This window comes from Mesoplodon densirostris, chromosome 14, assembly GCF_025265405.1.
Source record: "Mesoplodon densirostris isolate mMesDen1 chromosome 14, mMesDen1 primary haplotype, whole genome shotgun sequence".
In the NCBI taxonomy this organism is placed as follows: domain Eukaryota; kingdom Metazoa; phylum Chordata; class Mammalia; order Artiodactyla; family Ziphiidae; genus Mesoplodon; species Mesoplodon densirostris.
In genome coordinates this window covers 20027263-20041230 of record NC_082674.1, presented here as the reverse complement: position 1 = coordinate 20041230, position 13968 = coordinate 20027263, and the positions used below count along the sequence as shown (strand labels likewise).

General features: G+C 57.2%; 1 protein-coding gene across 2 annotated transcripts in view; it reads left to right on the top strand.

The window, feature by feature from the left end:
- Positions 1–13968, top strand: part of DNMT3A (DNA methyltransferase 3 alpha) — a 106750-nt gene that overhangs the window by 39866 nt on the left and 52916 nt on the right. For both annotated transcript variants that reach the window (XM_060117986.1, XM_060117987.1), the window contains exon 3: positions 1753–1857. In XM_060117986.1, the coding sequence (XP_059973969.1) occupies positions 1753–1857 (105 nt within the window). The remainder of the gene's footprint in view (positions 1–1752; positions 1858–13968) is intronic.

The following is a 13968-nucleotide window of genomic DNA, read 5'->3' as shown; positions in this document are numbered from 1 at the left end:
AGGCCTCCCCGCCACTTGGCTGTCCCCCACCTCGGCCTTTCTGCCCTCACAGTTTCTCTACCTCACAGTTTCTCTTCCTGAAAAGAGCCTCTCAAGGGCCTCTGGTCCTGGGGCAGCCTTTCTCTCACCACCCTGGACCCTCACCTCCTGTCCCCAGCCGGCACTGGGCTCCCTGTCCTTGGCTTTTTTTCCAGACCTTTCTCAGCTGGGTCCCTTTAAACTGTCTCTCCAGCCCCTCTCCGACCCCTTGTGTCATTCTGCACAGCTTCCCTCTGAGGCTGACCATTTCCACCCCTAACCAAATCGCTCTGCGCTCGACTTCTTTGCATCTGTTGACTTTGCCTCTTGGGTTGGCAGCTCCCTTTTTTCTTGCACCCACAATACACTGGCGTCCCCTTTCTCCTCCTCTGAACACTCTCTCCACCTCCTGCAACTTGACTGGAGTCTCCCCTCAGTGCTAAGGCCTGGGGCCTCTGTCATCTTCCACTCACATGTCCTCGGAGGGCTCCCGGACTCTCAGCTGCAATGCTCAATCTCCCGCCTAAATCTCCTTACTGGGCGGGTCTGTCCCAGGTGTGCCTCGAATGGATGGATGGACAGCGGGAGCCAGTGCCACTCTTCCCATCGGTCTCATGTCTATGACTGGTCGCAGTAGGTTTCCATCTGCATGTCCCACCATCACCTGAAAATTAATGTGGCAAACCACAAGCAATTTTGAAATCACAAAAAATGAAAGTTGAGTGGGACATTGAGGGCCACCTCGATTCAATCCCCTGGGAATCTGTGCACCTCCCCTTTTCTGTGGCACCAGCATGGCTCTGGGCTGGCACCCTCCCCCGGGAGGACTGTGAAGATGTCTGTGGCTGCTGACGTCATGCAGGGCACGAATGGCAGCCTGAGGGGCCTCTGCTGGGTCAGGGTCCCTTTCTCTCTCCTTCCCCAACACAGTTTTTGCTCATGATTAGTCATGCTGGAGCCGGCTGAGTCAGAAGCAACTTGTGGGTGGTTTGTGGCCAGGCTGGAGCAGTGAGGCAGGAGGACTTTCTAGGTTTATGTGTCTGCCCCACGAGACAAGCACTGCAGGGCTCGGCCCTGGCACGGGCCAGGTGAAGGGTGGTAACAAAACCAAACTCTGGTCCAAAATTCAGCGAAGGAGGGGCATCACGATGAACCAAGACACGGTCCCTGAGATGCCCCCGCGGGGTAACAGGCACATGCAGTGCCTACACGATGTGGCGGATGCTTCAGGGCAGGTGTATGTACAGGGGCTGTAATGACCTCCATGGTCTGTGGTAGGCCTCCTTCCAAGGGTTGCGTGTACTTCCAGTAGACATCGCTACATGTCATACTTCTCTTCCTGTGATTTTATTCTCTTCAATAAAGGTGATTCATTAAATACAGCGTTAATCATTTTTGTATTTGTTTTAGATTTTTTTCATATAAATAAACTCATATCCAGAAACAAATTCTTTGTCAGAGCCTGTGTTATGATTCTGTGGTTCAGAGAACGTGTCCACCCGAGGGAGAGCTGCGTTCTGCTGGGGCAGCGGGGCGGCTCTGAAGTCCCCTGAGGATAAAGTTGACTCGGCCCTCGGGTGGCCCAGCTCTGCCAGTCAGGAAGCGGGTGAAGACCATCCCTGCAAGGGGGAACAGCGTGGCACAACCCTGGAAGTGTGGCTGCCCTGCGGGTGGGACACTGGGGAGGGCTCTGGGGTCCAGCCCTGGCTTTACAGGCTGTGTCTGTGCCCACAGGAGGGAGAGGAGCAGGAGGAGGCTCGTGGCAAGGAGGAGCGGCAGGAGCCCAGCACAACTGCCCGGAAGGTGGGGCGGCCTGGGAGGAAGCGCAAGCACCCTCCGGTGAGTGAGGTGGCGTACCCCCAGCCCAGGTGCGCGCGCACGCACGCACGTACGCACGCACGCACGCACGCACACGCGCACATGCACACTGTAAATGCCAGTGATGTGTGTCTTGCAGGGACCTGGGCACGCTAAGACTGGGGCATGGAGTGTACCCCTCCAGCTGTAGAGCCCAATTCCATTCCCCATTCACTGGACCCCCAAAACCACCCCCAAACTTTCGTATTTTCTGCATCGAACTGGAGGCCCCTAGAGGCCAGGGGACTTGCGCTGTGGGTCTTGTGGGACTTGAACCAGGCCCCTGACTCTCAGCTTCTTTCTGGAAGCGCAGCAAGAGAGTGGGACTTGTTTTTCCCTAGCCTGCCTGCACGGGCCCCTCCCTCCCCATCCAGACACCCACCTTGGGCCTCACCCCCACCTGGAGAACTTGGAGGAAGGGAACTGAGTTCTGGAAGTCTGATCAAAGTGAGTAGGGAAGAGATGCAGGCTGTAAGAGAGGAGGAGGGCTGGGCGCTATGTAAGTCCAGTAGAAGTGTAGACCCCGGGCTTCCGGGTGCCGTTGCCTCTGAATGGGGGGTTGGGGGAGGGACTCCCGGGTTGCCCAAGATGAGGAGTGCTCCGGAGGGCAAGGCCCATGGGCGGCAGGAGCCTGCCTTCCTTATGCCTTAAACTCAGAGGCAGAACAATAGTTATCTGCCAGCTCCAGCCACAGCTGGTTCCTTTCTTTTCGTCCCTTCCAGCTGAGAATGGGAACCTTGGAGCGAGAAGGTAGAGGAGCCAGGAGCCCCGCATTTGTAACTCAGCCCTTCAAGGAAATGTTCTCAGCGGGGCAGGATTTTCCTCCTTGGGGCAGAGAGCAGGGTGAACGTGGCTGCAGTGAAAGGGGCAGCGGAGGGAGGGAGGGCGGGCTGCACCAGCTGGAGGTGAGGGGGGTTCTTGGAGTCGGGAGGTCTGGGAATCTGCAGGGCACTGAAGTGCACCACTGCCACTTCTGCTTGGAGATTTGGAGGGGAAGGGGGGAAGAAGTTAAGTCATTTAACTGGTAAGTAATTTTAAACACTTTAATATTAAAGCAGACATGGATATTTTATGGCCTGGAATGAAAAATTCACATGCAGTTGAAAGATAAAACGGGACTTCAAAGGAATTTTCAGCATGCAGCAGACTCCAGGCTGCACTCCCAGATTCCTGGGGGTCCCTCCATTCTCCTCCCCGCCCTCACAGGGCACCTGGCGGGAGAAAATGGAGGGACACAGTGCAGGCTGAGTCAGAGCCCACCCGTCATTCCGAATCTGAGCTGCACGTGTGCTCGAGATCTGCAGAGCAGGCTCCACCTTTCCCTGGTTCGGGTGCTGGGAACGGGAGCCTCCACCTGTAGCAAATGGGACCTGGCAGCCCTTTGACTCACAGTTGTGAGTCCGTGGAACCAAAGGGAGGGCACATCACTGAGAGGTGGGGTGAGGCCCCAGGATCAGAGGGTGCAGGGAAATCAGGGGTAAGTGTGGAAGTGTGTCCAGAGATGGACGATTAGAGGGAAGAGGGGCACGGCCCAGTGGGTCATACACCCCTGGCCTGGAACAGTGCCCAGCATGGAAGGAAAAGCACTGTCTTTAAAATCCAACAGACCTGGGTTTAAATCCCAGCTCCACCACTGACCACCTGTGTGACATTGAACAAGTCACTGCCTGAACCTTGGGTTCCCGTTCTGAAAAATAGAGATGATAAAAATGCATTCCTTCTAGACCCCTGTGAGAATTAAATGGGTTAAAACACCAAAGAGCCAGTGGTCAGCAAAGGCCAGTTCTGCCCTTACCCGAAACAGAAGCAGCAGCCCTGGATTTACTGCTTCCCAGCTGTGTGACCTTAGCAAATTACTGAACCTCTCTGAACTTTTGCTTCCTCATTGTTAAAATATGGCTGCCGGTAATACCTGCCCTGTCCACCTCCAGGGGTGCTGTGCAAACAGCAAAGTGGGCTCCAAATGCACAGGGCCAGCAGCGTCATAAACCGGCATCCCCACCCCCGGAGGGGCCAGTGGGCCAGGGGTCTACAAGGCCTTTCGGGTGGGAGCCTGGCATCGGCCTCTCAGCAGCTCCAGTGGGCAGCGGTGCGCATCCCGTGCAGGTCAGTGTGGATGTGGTCCAGTCCTAAGTGAGGCCCTGGGAAGGGAGAGAGTGTGTGGGGAGGCAACGCTGAGTGGGGAGGCATGGGGCTGAGGCAGCTGTTGTGAAAGGGACCCCTTGCACGTTGAGGGGAACAGAGAACAGCCAGCAGGTCTTCCCCGGCAGCAGGCCCGTGGACCCCAAGGGAACCCACGTGGGGGAAGTTCGTGCTGCAGCTCAGGGCCAGCCCACGGTCTCCTGGGCCTCGGGCCACCTGGTTCACTTGCGGAGCAGGTGCTGGCCCAGGCCTCCGCCCCTCCCCAGCCGAGGAGCACAGCAGGGAGGGCTTCTGGGGACCTGGCGCAGCTGTGGCCCTGGGAACGGATTGACCAGGGAGCTTTAAAGCAGCTGAGTGTGTGTCATCAAGCTAAGCCTGGAAACGGGGTAGGAGGGTGGGCTTGGCTCAAATCCTGGCAGGTGGAACAGAGGGAGCAGTGCTGGGAGTGCAAACATTTGTGCAAATGTTGCATATCCACTGCTGGACGGGGAGGGACGAGGTTCATCCAGTGGTGTCCTCACCATCCCCCGGCCCGAGGCTGTGAAATCGTCTACAGAATTTCCCCTAAGGCCTGCCTGTCCCTGAGTGCCTTCCACTTTCTCCTGCTCCTGCGTCAGCCTCCTGGCTGCGCCCTCACCCAGATCAGGCCCCACCTGCCCCCAGCGTCTCTCTAGACCCCCCGGCCCTCTCTTTTTCAGTGACAAACACATTACACCTACTGAGCACCTGCCAAATAAATACGACTTATTTCAACCTAGTGTGCTAGAGGGGAGGCCACATGTAATTACACTAAATACAGCCCAGGGCACATCGCTTTCAAGAATCTCTAGGAGCTTTCTTCTCATGGGATGAGACCTGGAACCCCCATTTGCCTCTTCACCATGTGACCCCTCCTGCCTCTGCACTGGTGCTCAGTGTCCACCTCTTTTGCCAAGGAAACCCCGCCTCTTCGCTGCTCCCTGATCACCCCAAGCACATTTGTCCCGCTGCCTCGTAAAAGCTGTTCTGCAGCCTTCCCTTCTCTGTCACAGCCCAGCAAGGCCTGTCTTGCACGTGAAGCCCAGTGCAGCCATCGTGACCCACACTGGCTCTCCCTTTTGAACTGACTGTGAAATTAAAATGAACACTAAGAAGTAAGACAAGATATCAGCCCACCAATCCCGGGCTTTGGCCCACACACCTGACTGCGAAGCACCAGTCTGCGGACTGTTTTGTTACCTGTCTGTACAGAACTTGAGAATCAGCATTGAGAAACCTTTATATCAACCTGATACTGTTGCCACATCCACAGTCATGATTTTGTGTTTTACAAAAGTACCATTTTCTGGTGGATTGGGAATTTAAAAAACCTAAACCAAAGCCTGGCTTTTCACACAAAAGCTGGTGGAGAGACCTTGTGTCTTCCACCAGATCTGCCATTGAGAGGCACCCGCATTGCACTGTCCACCCACTCACTGAGGTCAGCGACCATGAAGAAAGGCTCAGAGTGGTGCAGCACTCGATTGCCAGCAAGGGCTTTCTACACCGTGACCTCATTTGATGCCAACGACAAACCTGTGTGGGGCAGGTGGAGGCCGCTGGCATTACCATCCCCACGTTCAGGTGAAGAGACCGAGGTTAGAGAGGACGATCTGGACTTGGACTCCACACCTCCCGACCGCAGAGCCCTCAGTGCTCATTCCCCCTTGCCACGCCAGCCACACCATCTGGAAGACTGGGTGCCCCAAATTCGCTTTAAGATAACATATGAATGCAGGGTTGTTTGAAAAAATGTGTAGACCTGGTCCAAAAAGCATCCAGAGAAAACAGAACTGAGCAGGGCAATTGACCCAAATACCAGGGAGCCTGCGGGTAAGTGGGGAAGGTTACGGTGGTCTGAGGAGTGAGCAGTGGGCCCATTTCAACCAGGCGGCGGTGTTGGTCTGTGGCACTGGCCTCAGAGCCAGGATGCTCGCAGCCGGAGCAGCAACAGGAAACAGGAAGCCGGCCTCAGGGCTGGGCGGAGCCTAGAAAGGGAGCTGGCACCTGGGTGCAGGGCCTGCTGGCTGGCCAGTACCCACGACCAGAGGACGGGACAGCAGCGTGCAGGGCTGGTCTCTGCTGGCCAGAGAGTGTGGGCCTGTGTGTGGGTGTGAGCGTCGGCTGGGAGGAAGAGGCATCTTCCTGTTCACCGGCTCCGAGGACATTGCAGAGTAACAAGTGAGGGTGTCCGAAGCTGGTTCCTGCCTGATCACAGACCCAGACTGCCCTGCGACCGCCTTTGTCCTATGTGCTGGTTACTGCTGGGGCTCCAGGAGGGACAGTATCTGCCCTTGCCCGCCAGATCCTGGGGTGGGGACCGGCCCTTCAGGGCTCCCCGCCCTGTTTACTAGGTATATGCACTTATTCATTGAAAATTTATATTCATCAACTTCCTCCAGGGTTATTTTTGCTCAGTGGGAGCACTCTGAGGTCACCTCTTGCTAAGAATAACCCAGAAAGGGGGGAGGGGGAGGGGAGGAGGGGGGAGGGGAGGAGGAGGAGGGGGGAGGGGGCTGGGAGCAGGCACCCAGCTCAGCCAGACCGGCTGCCTAACTCACTCCTCACTCCTCGCTGGAGGCTCAGCCTCCATCGTAACGCCCGCCCGAGTGAGTGAGTTCTTGAGGGCCAAACTGCTCCATTTCAAAGCAAAAGACTTGTGCTGTAAGCTGCGTGAAGCTGGGGGACTGTTCCACTGCAGCTTAAGCCAACCGAGTGCCGTTTCACTCAGTTATTGGGCCTTTGCAGTACTGGCTCATTTTCTCACCTAATATGACCGTTTGATTCTTTTTTTTTTTTTTTTTTTCCTTTTGCGGTATGCGGGCCTCTCACTGTTGTGGCCTCCCCCGTCGCGGAGCACAGGCTCCGGACGCGCAGGCTCCGGACGCGCAGGCTCCGCGGCCATGGCTCACGGGCCCAGCCGCTCCGCGGCATATGGGATCCTCCCAGACCGGGGCACGAACCCGTATCCCCTGCATCGGCAGGCGGACTCTCAACCACTTGCGCCACCAGGGAGGCCCAACCGTTTGATTCTTAAGACAGAACTCAAATCCCCTCTTTGTGTCCGGGTTAGAAGGGCTCCTTCACTAACCCCTGGAACCTTGACTCGGTGACTTGGTGCCCCTTGTTTTTATGCACGGAACTTCCTGAAAGGGTATCTCCCATTCCTGGGCCCCGGCCCCTCAGGGGGCATCCCTGCCTGTGAGCCTGCGTGGGCCCACTGCTGCCCGTTCCCCTGTGTCGTCATGCTTTTGAAGGTGTGGGGAAAACAGGGCTGTCAGACATCTCGCGAGGTTAGAGACTTTCCTTGTAACTGTGCCGCGCAGGCTCCTCGGCTCATTCCCCCAGCTGACCAGTCCAACCAGCGCTCACAGAGCCATCCAGTACCCCAAGAGCCTGGCCCGTGGTCTGGACCTCAAGTGCGGAAGACATGTTGGGGGAGGGGCTGGACTTGGGCCTTCGAAGGGAGGTGATGTGTGGCAGGGGAAAGTGGGAGGTTTCCCCACCTAGGACCTTCCTGAGCCGCGTATGCAGGGACGAATGTGCGCGGGGACCGGCGTGCTTGGGGGAGGCCAGACCGTGCGCAGACTGGCTTGGCTGAGTGGACGAGGGTTTCATTTAAGAACACCTTTGATCTCGGGTGGAGAGGTGGTTTGCAGGCAGCCTGAGGGTTTATATTTTATCCTCTCAAAAATGTGCTGTGTTTATCTGGAGGATTTTTGAGACGGTGGGAGGTGTGAAGTGATGGGCGTCATGTTTTGGGAAGCTCACTCTGGCATCCGTGAGCATGATGGGGTGAGCACAAGCGAATGCAGGGAGATAGGATGGGGTACATTGGGGCCAAAAAATGCCCCCAGAGCCTGTCGGGGGGCGGCCGTGACGGGACAGAATTGGCAGGGCCTGCAGTGCTGGGCTGCGGACCAGGGAGAGGGAGGAAGGTGCTGCCGGCCCCCAGGGCCAGTGGCAGTGGTATTGTCAGAGACCGAGACTTCTGGATGGGAGCAGGTTTGGTAGGGGCCCTTTCAGAGGCTGATCTAGTTATCTGGTCTTATTGAGGGAGCATCTGAGTGAAATCCCAGACTCTCCATTTTGTTTTTCCAGAAACCCCTATTTATTTTCATCCCTCCACGGCCCCTTCCCCAGAGCCACATGTTCCAGGCCCTCTCCAGCAAGAGGGGTTCATTCCCTCCGGTCCCGAGCCCCGTGGGCTTCCTAGGACCCCGTGGCGTCTCCGGAGCCCGAGCTGCACTTGCCCCACTCCCGCTGCTGCAGGGACCTTCCGCACATGCATCGGGGCGGAGTTGTTGACGTCAGTCTTCTTTCATCCTCCTCACCTAGAGAATTCTGTGCGTTTCGGTTCTGCCACCTCAAGAAGGATACACGGAGGTGGAGAAGCTCCAGGGAAGGGCCGCTAAATAGATGAAGGGGAAGGCGAGGCAGCCGAGTGAGGACAGACGAGAGGTTACTGGCTCTCCAGGCTGGAGAGGCGAAGCTGAGCGGGGCTGTGATTAAAGCTATGAAGTCATGCCGTAGGGTGGGGCAGGATGAGCACTGCCCCAGCGGGGGTGGGCGGGGGTGGGGAGACACCCATCAGAAACTTCAGAAAGGTTCGTGAGGCACAGACAAGAAAGCACCATTTTCCACGCTGAGTTCCCTTCTCACCCAGCCTGTCATCCTAGGCCTGGATGGAGAGGTTGAAAACAGAAAAAAACTGCGAAAGAGCTTCACTTAAATACGACCTGGATCTCCTCTACATAATGGCTTTTTCAAGGGAGGCTCCAGCTCACCCTGAAATCCTTTGAGGTTGACTTCAAAGAGCGCAGCCAGGCCCTCTTCCAGGTAGACAGGTGTCCCTGCTGGAAGCGGAACCCCGGATGGGCCGCCACTCACCAGGCATGCTAGTTCTTGCATCCATGTGTCACAGCTAGCAGGGGTCCCGACTGAGTGACCTCTAAGACTTCGCCACACCCTCAAGTTCTCTCCTCAGTCCTGAGTCTCTCTCTCTCTCTCTCTCTCTCTCTCTCTCTCTCTCTCTCTCTCTCTCTCACACACACACACACACACACACACACACACACACACACACACACACACACACACACACACACACACACACACACACACACACACACACATATATGCTGAAGAGATCTCTGGGGAGGAGGAGGGTGGGAAGGAAGCTCGCAGCCTCAGTGGTGAGAGAAATGGTGGCACCTAGAAGTCATACCCGAGCTGGGGCCAGACTTGCCAGAATTGGCCCTCTTTGGCCTCTGGTCCTTCTGTCCTTGACCCCCCTGGTGGCCCTTTTGGCCACTCCACTAGGGAAAAGGAAATTGGAAGGGAAGGCCCACACGCCTCCCTGCTCAGCCTTCCTGGGGTGAATGGAGTCGGACCCCAAGACTTTGGGGAGGCGTGTGGGCCTCTCTCGGGGGTGGGCGTGGGGGACCTCTCTGGCTGTCCCTGCCTCAAGGCCACTTCCGGCGATCAGAGCAGAGGGCTGCCAGGGGAAGGGGCTGCAGGAAGGCCTGGAGCAGAGGAGACGGGGGAGCCCGGGCCCAGTGCCAGCGCTCAGGGGACACGGCTGCCCCGCTTATGTGGACGGTTGGCGGTTTCCTGAAACGAGAGTCAACCTGGGAAAATCCAGGGCGTTGGCGGGGAGCTGAAGGGTCTGCGAGGGACTGCAGTGAACGGAGGGCGCAGGTGGAGGGGGACTGTTGGCGTGTTTTTGTTGACCTCACTCTGGGCCATCTGAGCACATCTCTGCGGTTGGTGAGCGGGTGTCTCTGGGCCATGGTGAACCCCTTGTGTGTCTGTGCATGTGATTGCGCCTCTGTGTGTCTTTAATCAAGAGGTCATAGCTGGCCAGACGCCAGGGTCCCCGGCTGGCACAGAGCTGAGTGTTCCAAGTGCCTTAAAGGCACAATGGTGATGAGGGGTGGAGGAGGGAGGGCAGGAAGGCTGGGGAGGGCGAGGTGAGGCCATCCCACATCTGCCAGCCTCTGGGCCTCCCCCCGCTGGAGCTCCCCCGGGGTCTGGGGGCGAAGGCCCCTTTCAGCAGCAGCTCCTGGCACAGGAGGAGAGGGTGAGTCACGTGCCCAGAGCCAGGCCAGAACGTGGCTCCGACCTCCAGCGCCTTCCAGTGGTAGACGCAGGGCCCCAGGTCTCCCCCCTCCACACCTGGGCCCAGGTAAGCCTGTGCCCAGGGCTGTGCTGGAGAGCTGACCCGGTGCCCTGTCTCCCTTGTATCATTTCCCTCACCTCTTAGCTTTCGTGTGCAGGTATCATACCTGTCAAACAGGCCTCAAAATCCCTTTCCTATTTGGAGCCCCGGCACTGTGCCCCACCTTGGGAGACAAGGCCTCCCTTCCTGAGGGAGGGTTGGAGTTCTGGGGTCTGGTCCAGACTTCCAGCAAAGGGGGAGGGGAAGGGGGCAGGGCGGGCAGCTGGGGGACTGGCTTTGGCCTGGACAGGTTCACTGCAGGAGGTTCTTTCTGGCTTTGCCTCTGGCCTTTCCCTGTGGTGGCTGCTGCCTGGGAAACAGCTGCAGCCTTTCCCTGGCCGTGCTCAGGCACATCAAAGCCTCCTTTTCCCTCCTTGGATCCCTTGGGATTTGAGGTTGGGCTTTTCCTGAGACTCAACCCAAAGCGGGTGGCTAGCTTTCAAATGCCTCTCCTGTACCTGGGTCATTTTGGAAGCTTTACCACTTAGAAGGTGTGTGACCTGAGGCAAACCTTGGAGACCTTTTCCTTGGAAAAGTGAGAGTAACACGACCCATCAGGATAATTGGGCTAATTAAGTTGATCAATTGTATAAGCACAGTTATGCCGAGTCCTCTGCTTAGCACGGGGGAGCTGTTGTGGAGTGGTTGGAAGGAAGAGAAATAAAAAGATAAATAAGGCAAAGCTCACAGTCTAGGAGGGAGACACACAGTAAACAAATAATTAGGTAACATGTGAGGAGTGCTCTAATGAGATAGGGTGTGAGAGTGCTTTGTAAACAAATGTGGTATGCTGTGGGCTAGGGGGTGTGAGTGAATGCCACCGTGAACGCAAGGGCCAGGCTCCACAGGGGCTTTGGGGGTGTTGGAGGCAAGGCTGAGGGTTCCAAAGACCAGGGCCTGGCACAGATACCTCCCGGGGTGGTGTGTGTGAGAGACAGACAGACAGATTTTAAAATGTTCCTTAGAAGATAGAAAGTAGAATACTGGTTGCCAGGAACTTGGGGGGTGGGGGGATGGGGAATTTTGTTTAATGGGTACAAGAGTTTCAGTTTGGGAAGATGAAAAAGTTTTCAAGATGGACGGTGTTAATGGTTGTACAACAGTGTGAATGTTACTTAATTTCACTGAATTGTACACTTGAAAATGGGTAAAATGGTGGGTTTTATGTCACATATATCTTACCAAAATTTTTTTTGAAGTTTTAAAAAAATGGTCCCTAGAAAAAGTCCCTGGTCCATGCCCCTGTCCTCAGCCCAGGGCTTTTCAACAACAGCACCATCCACATTTGGGGCTGCGTAATTTTTGTGGTGAGGGCTGTCCCCTACCCACCAGGAGCCACTGTCCGTCCCCCCAACCCACAGTGTAGTGACCAAAAGTGTCTCAGGCACATTGCTACATGTCCTCTGGGGGGCAAAATTGCCCCCAGCTGAGAACCACTGCCTTCACTTCTTGGAATAAGCTGCTCACAGGAGGGGCCCGAGGAGCAGATGGGCAAGAGAAGCAGGAGGCATTTCCCTGGGGTGGAGGGGTCTTGCCTGGAAGGAAGGCAAAGATCAGCAAACTCTGAGGGGCCCCGAGAGGTGGGCAGGGTTTGAAGACCCGGGGTGAGGCACACTGGGCGGGGTGAGGCGCACAGTGGGTGACGGGGATCAGGCTCTGCGCAAGTCCCTTGTGTCCACCACCCCAGGGAGGAGAAGTGAGGGGGCCCGTGGCTGCCATTCCCATTCTGCCACCACGCCTGCCCTCTCCCCATTCCCCGTGGGTGAGAAGAAGGCGAGTGCAAATGGTCCCCTCTAGCTGCTGGTGGTGCCTTCCACAGGGACCAGGGGCTTCTGCCGCTACCCCTCCCCGCCATGGGAGAAATGAGTGTCTCAGGGTGCGCCGTGTCTCCTTTCAAGGCAACTGTAAAGAATAAAAGCAAACAAAAACAGGATTTGTAACAGTTACACCTGACATGCAACAAAGTTGAAACTCCCTCTAGACGTGTGAACTGGATGCTCTCGCTTGTAACCTGGTCTTTGGCATTAAGGGATCAATTATGACTATTGAACACCCGCCAGGTGCCCTACTCCACGCCCAGTCCAACTTAATAAAGCAAGTCCCTGCCTCTAGGATGCAACAAGCTAGTGGGGGGTGGGGGGAAAGGAGGACACAGGCCTGGCTGGGGTGGTCACTCCTAGTGGCTTCCAGGTCTGCTCTTCTCACCTGAGATGCCCTTTTAGGGAGCGCCCGGCTCCTCCCTGGAGATTTAGAGTTGCGTCAGTCCATTTGCCTGTGGACCTCCTTCCTTCCTCTCAGTGGTTTCTTCAGGGTGGATTTGACCTGCCCAGTTACCCTGAACTCCAGAGAGAGGGCCAGTGAGGGGCCACTACTAGCTGTGTGTGTGGAGGGTTCTTGATGGGTAAGATGGATCAAGGGTTGACCGTGGCAGGAGTCAGCAGCTCCCCTAAGCCCAGAGCTCTGGTCGACTCAGGGTCATCCACGACCAGAGAGGGCAGGCAACGGAGGATGGGCTGGTCGGGAAGAGAGGAGGGGGAGGACTCGTGAGATCGGGGTGGATTTCAGCCCACTGAGCTACCCCCGGGGCTGGAGCTGTGCAGAGTGCTCCCCTACCCCTCATCCACCCACCTCTGGAAGGATGGCGTGTCTCATGCTGCTGCAGACTGGGGTCCTCCAGGGCAGGCCTGGGAGGAGTGCCCGATCAGGGTGGGTTGGGACCCTGGGGCTGGGTTGGGTCTCGGAGCAGGTACTCCTGGGTCTCTATGCTATGGAGCTGGCAGTCAACAGGAAGTGAGTCCCAGGGTGAGAAGAGGCCGTGTGGTCCCCGGGCAGGAAGTGAGTGACAGCGGAGTTGTCAGCAGTTTGTGGGGCTGGGAGCCTGCCTCGACTTGAGGTGTCTGTGGGGAAGCAAGTGGCTAGAGGAAGGAGGACACGGCCATGGTAAGAGATTGGCGCTGACCCAGACTTCTCAGCCTGCGTTGGCCAGCGGGATCCCCTACCCGCCTCCCTGGGAGTGCCGCGTTTGGGGCTCTGTGACGCTGGCACAGCCGGGCCTGAGGGTAGCAGTGGGGGCCCAGGCCCAGGGAATTCTAGGCCAGGGAGCCTGCTGGCTTGAGCAGGGAGGTGGGAAAGACCTTCTGAGTCCTGAACAGGATGTGTGGGTCCTGACACCTGGGGATGGCAGCTGAAGAGAGAGACAGGGCCTGGCTGCTCCCCTGGCCGTCCTGCGTTTGGCCTCCTGGCTCTGCCGGCTTCGGCCCCGACTGCCCAACCCTAGTGGAGGACCTCTCCCTTCCGCCAGAGGCCAGAGGCCTCGTCTTCCTCTTGCTGCGGCCCCCCACCCCTGCTGCTGAGGCGCGCACCCGTTTGTAGCTTTCTGCGGGAGGTTTTCTTCCTGGAAGCAGGCCTGCCCCTAGCCGTCCCACACAGCCCTCCACACAGCCAGGAGAGCAGCCTGGCAAGGCCGTGCGTTCCCTCTGCTCGCCCTCAGCTGCTCCGCGTAGGGACTTGTCCAGGGAGGACGCTGGTTTTTATTTTTGTTATTTTTTAACAAGGCCCTCGTCCCTATTCGCCACCTCGGGGGTTTCCTCACCATACAGCAGTGGGCTCAGAGTTGAGATCGTAGATCCTTGGAGCAGAAGCAGCCTTGGAGGCTGCCGGGCCTTGCAGGGAGGGTCTGGGGAAACCAGCACTCTCTCAGGCTTTGGGGGGGT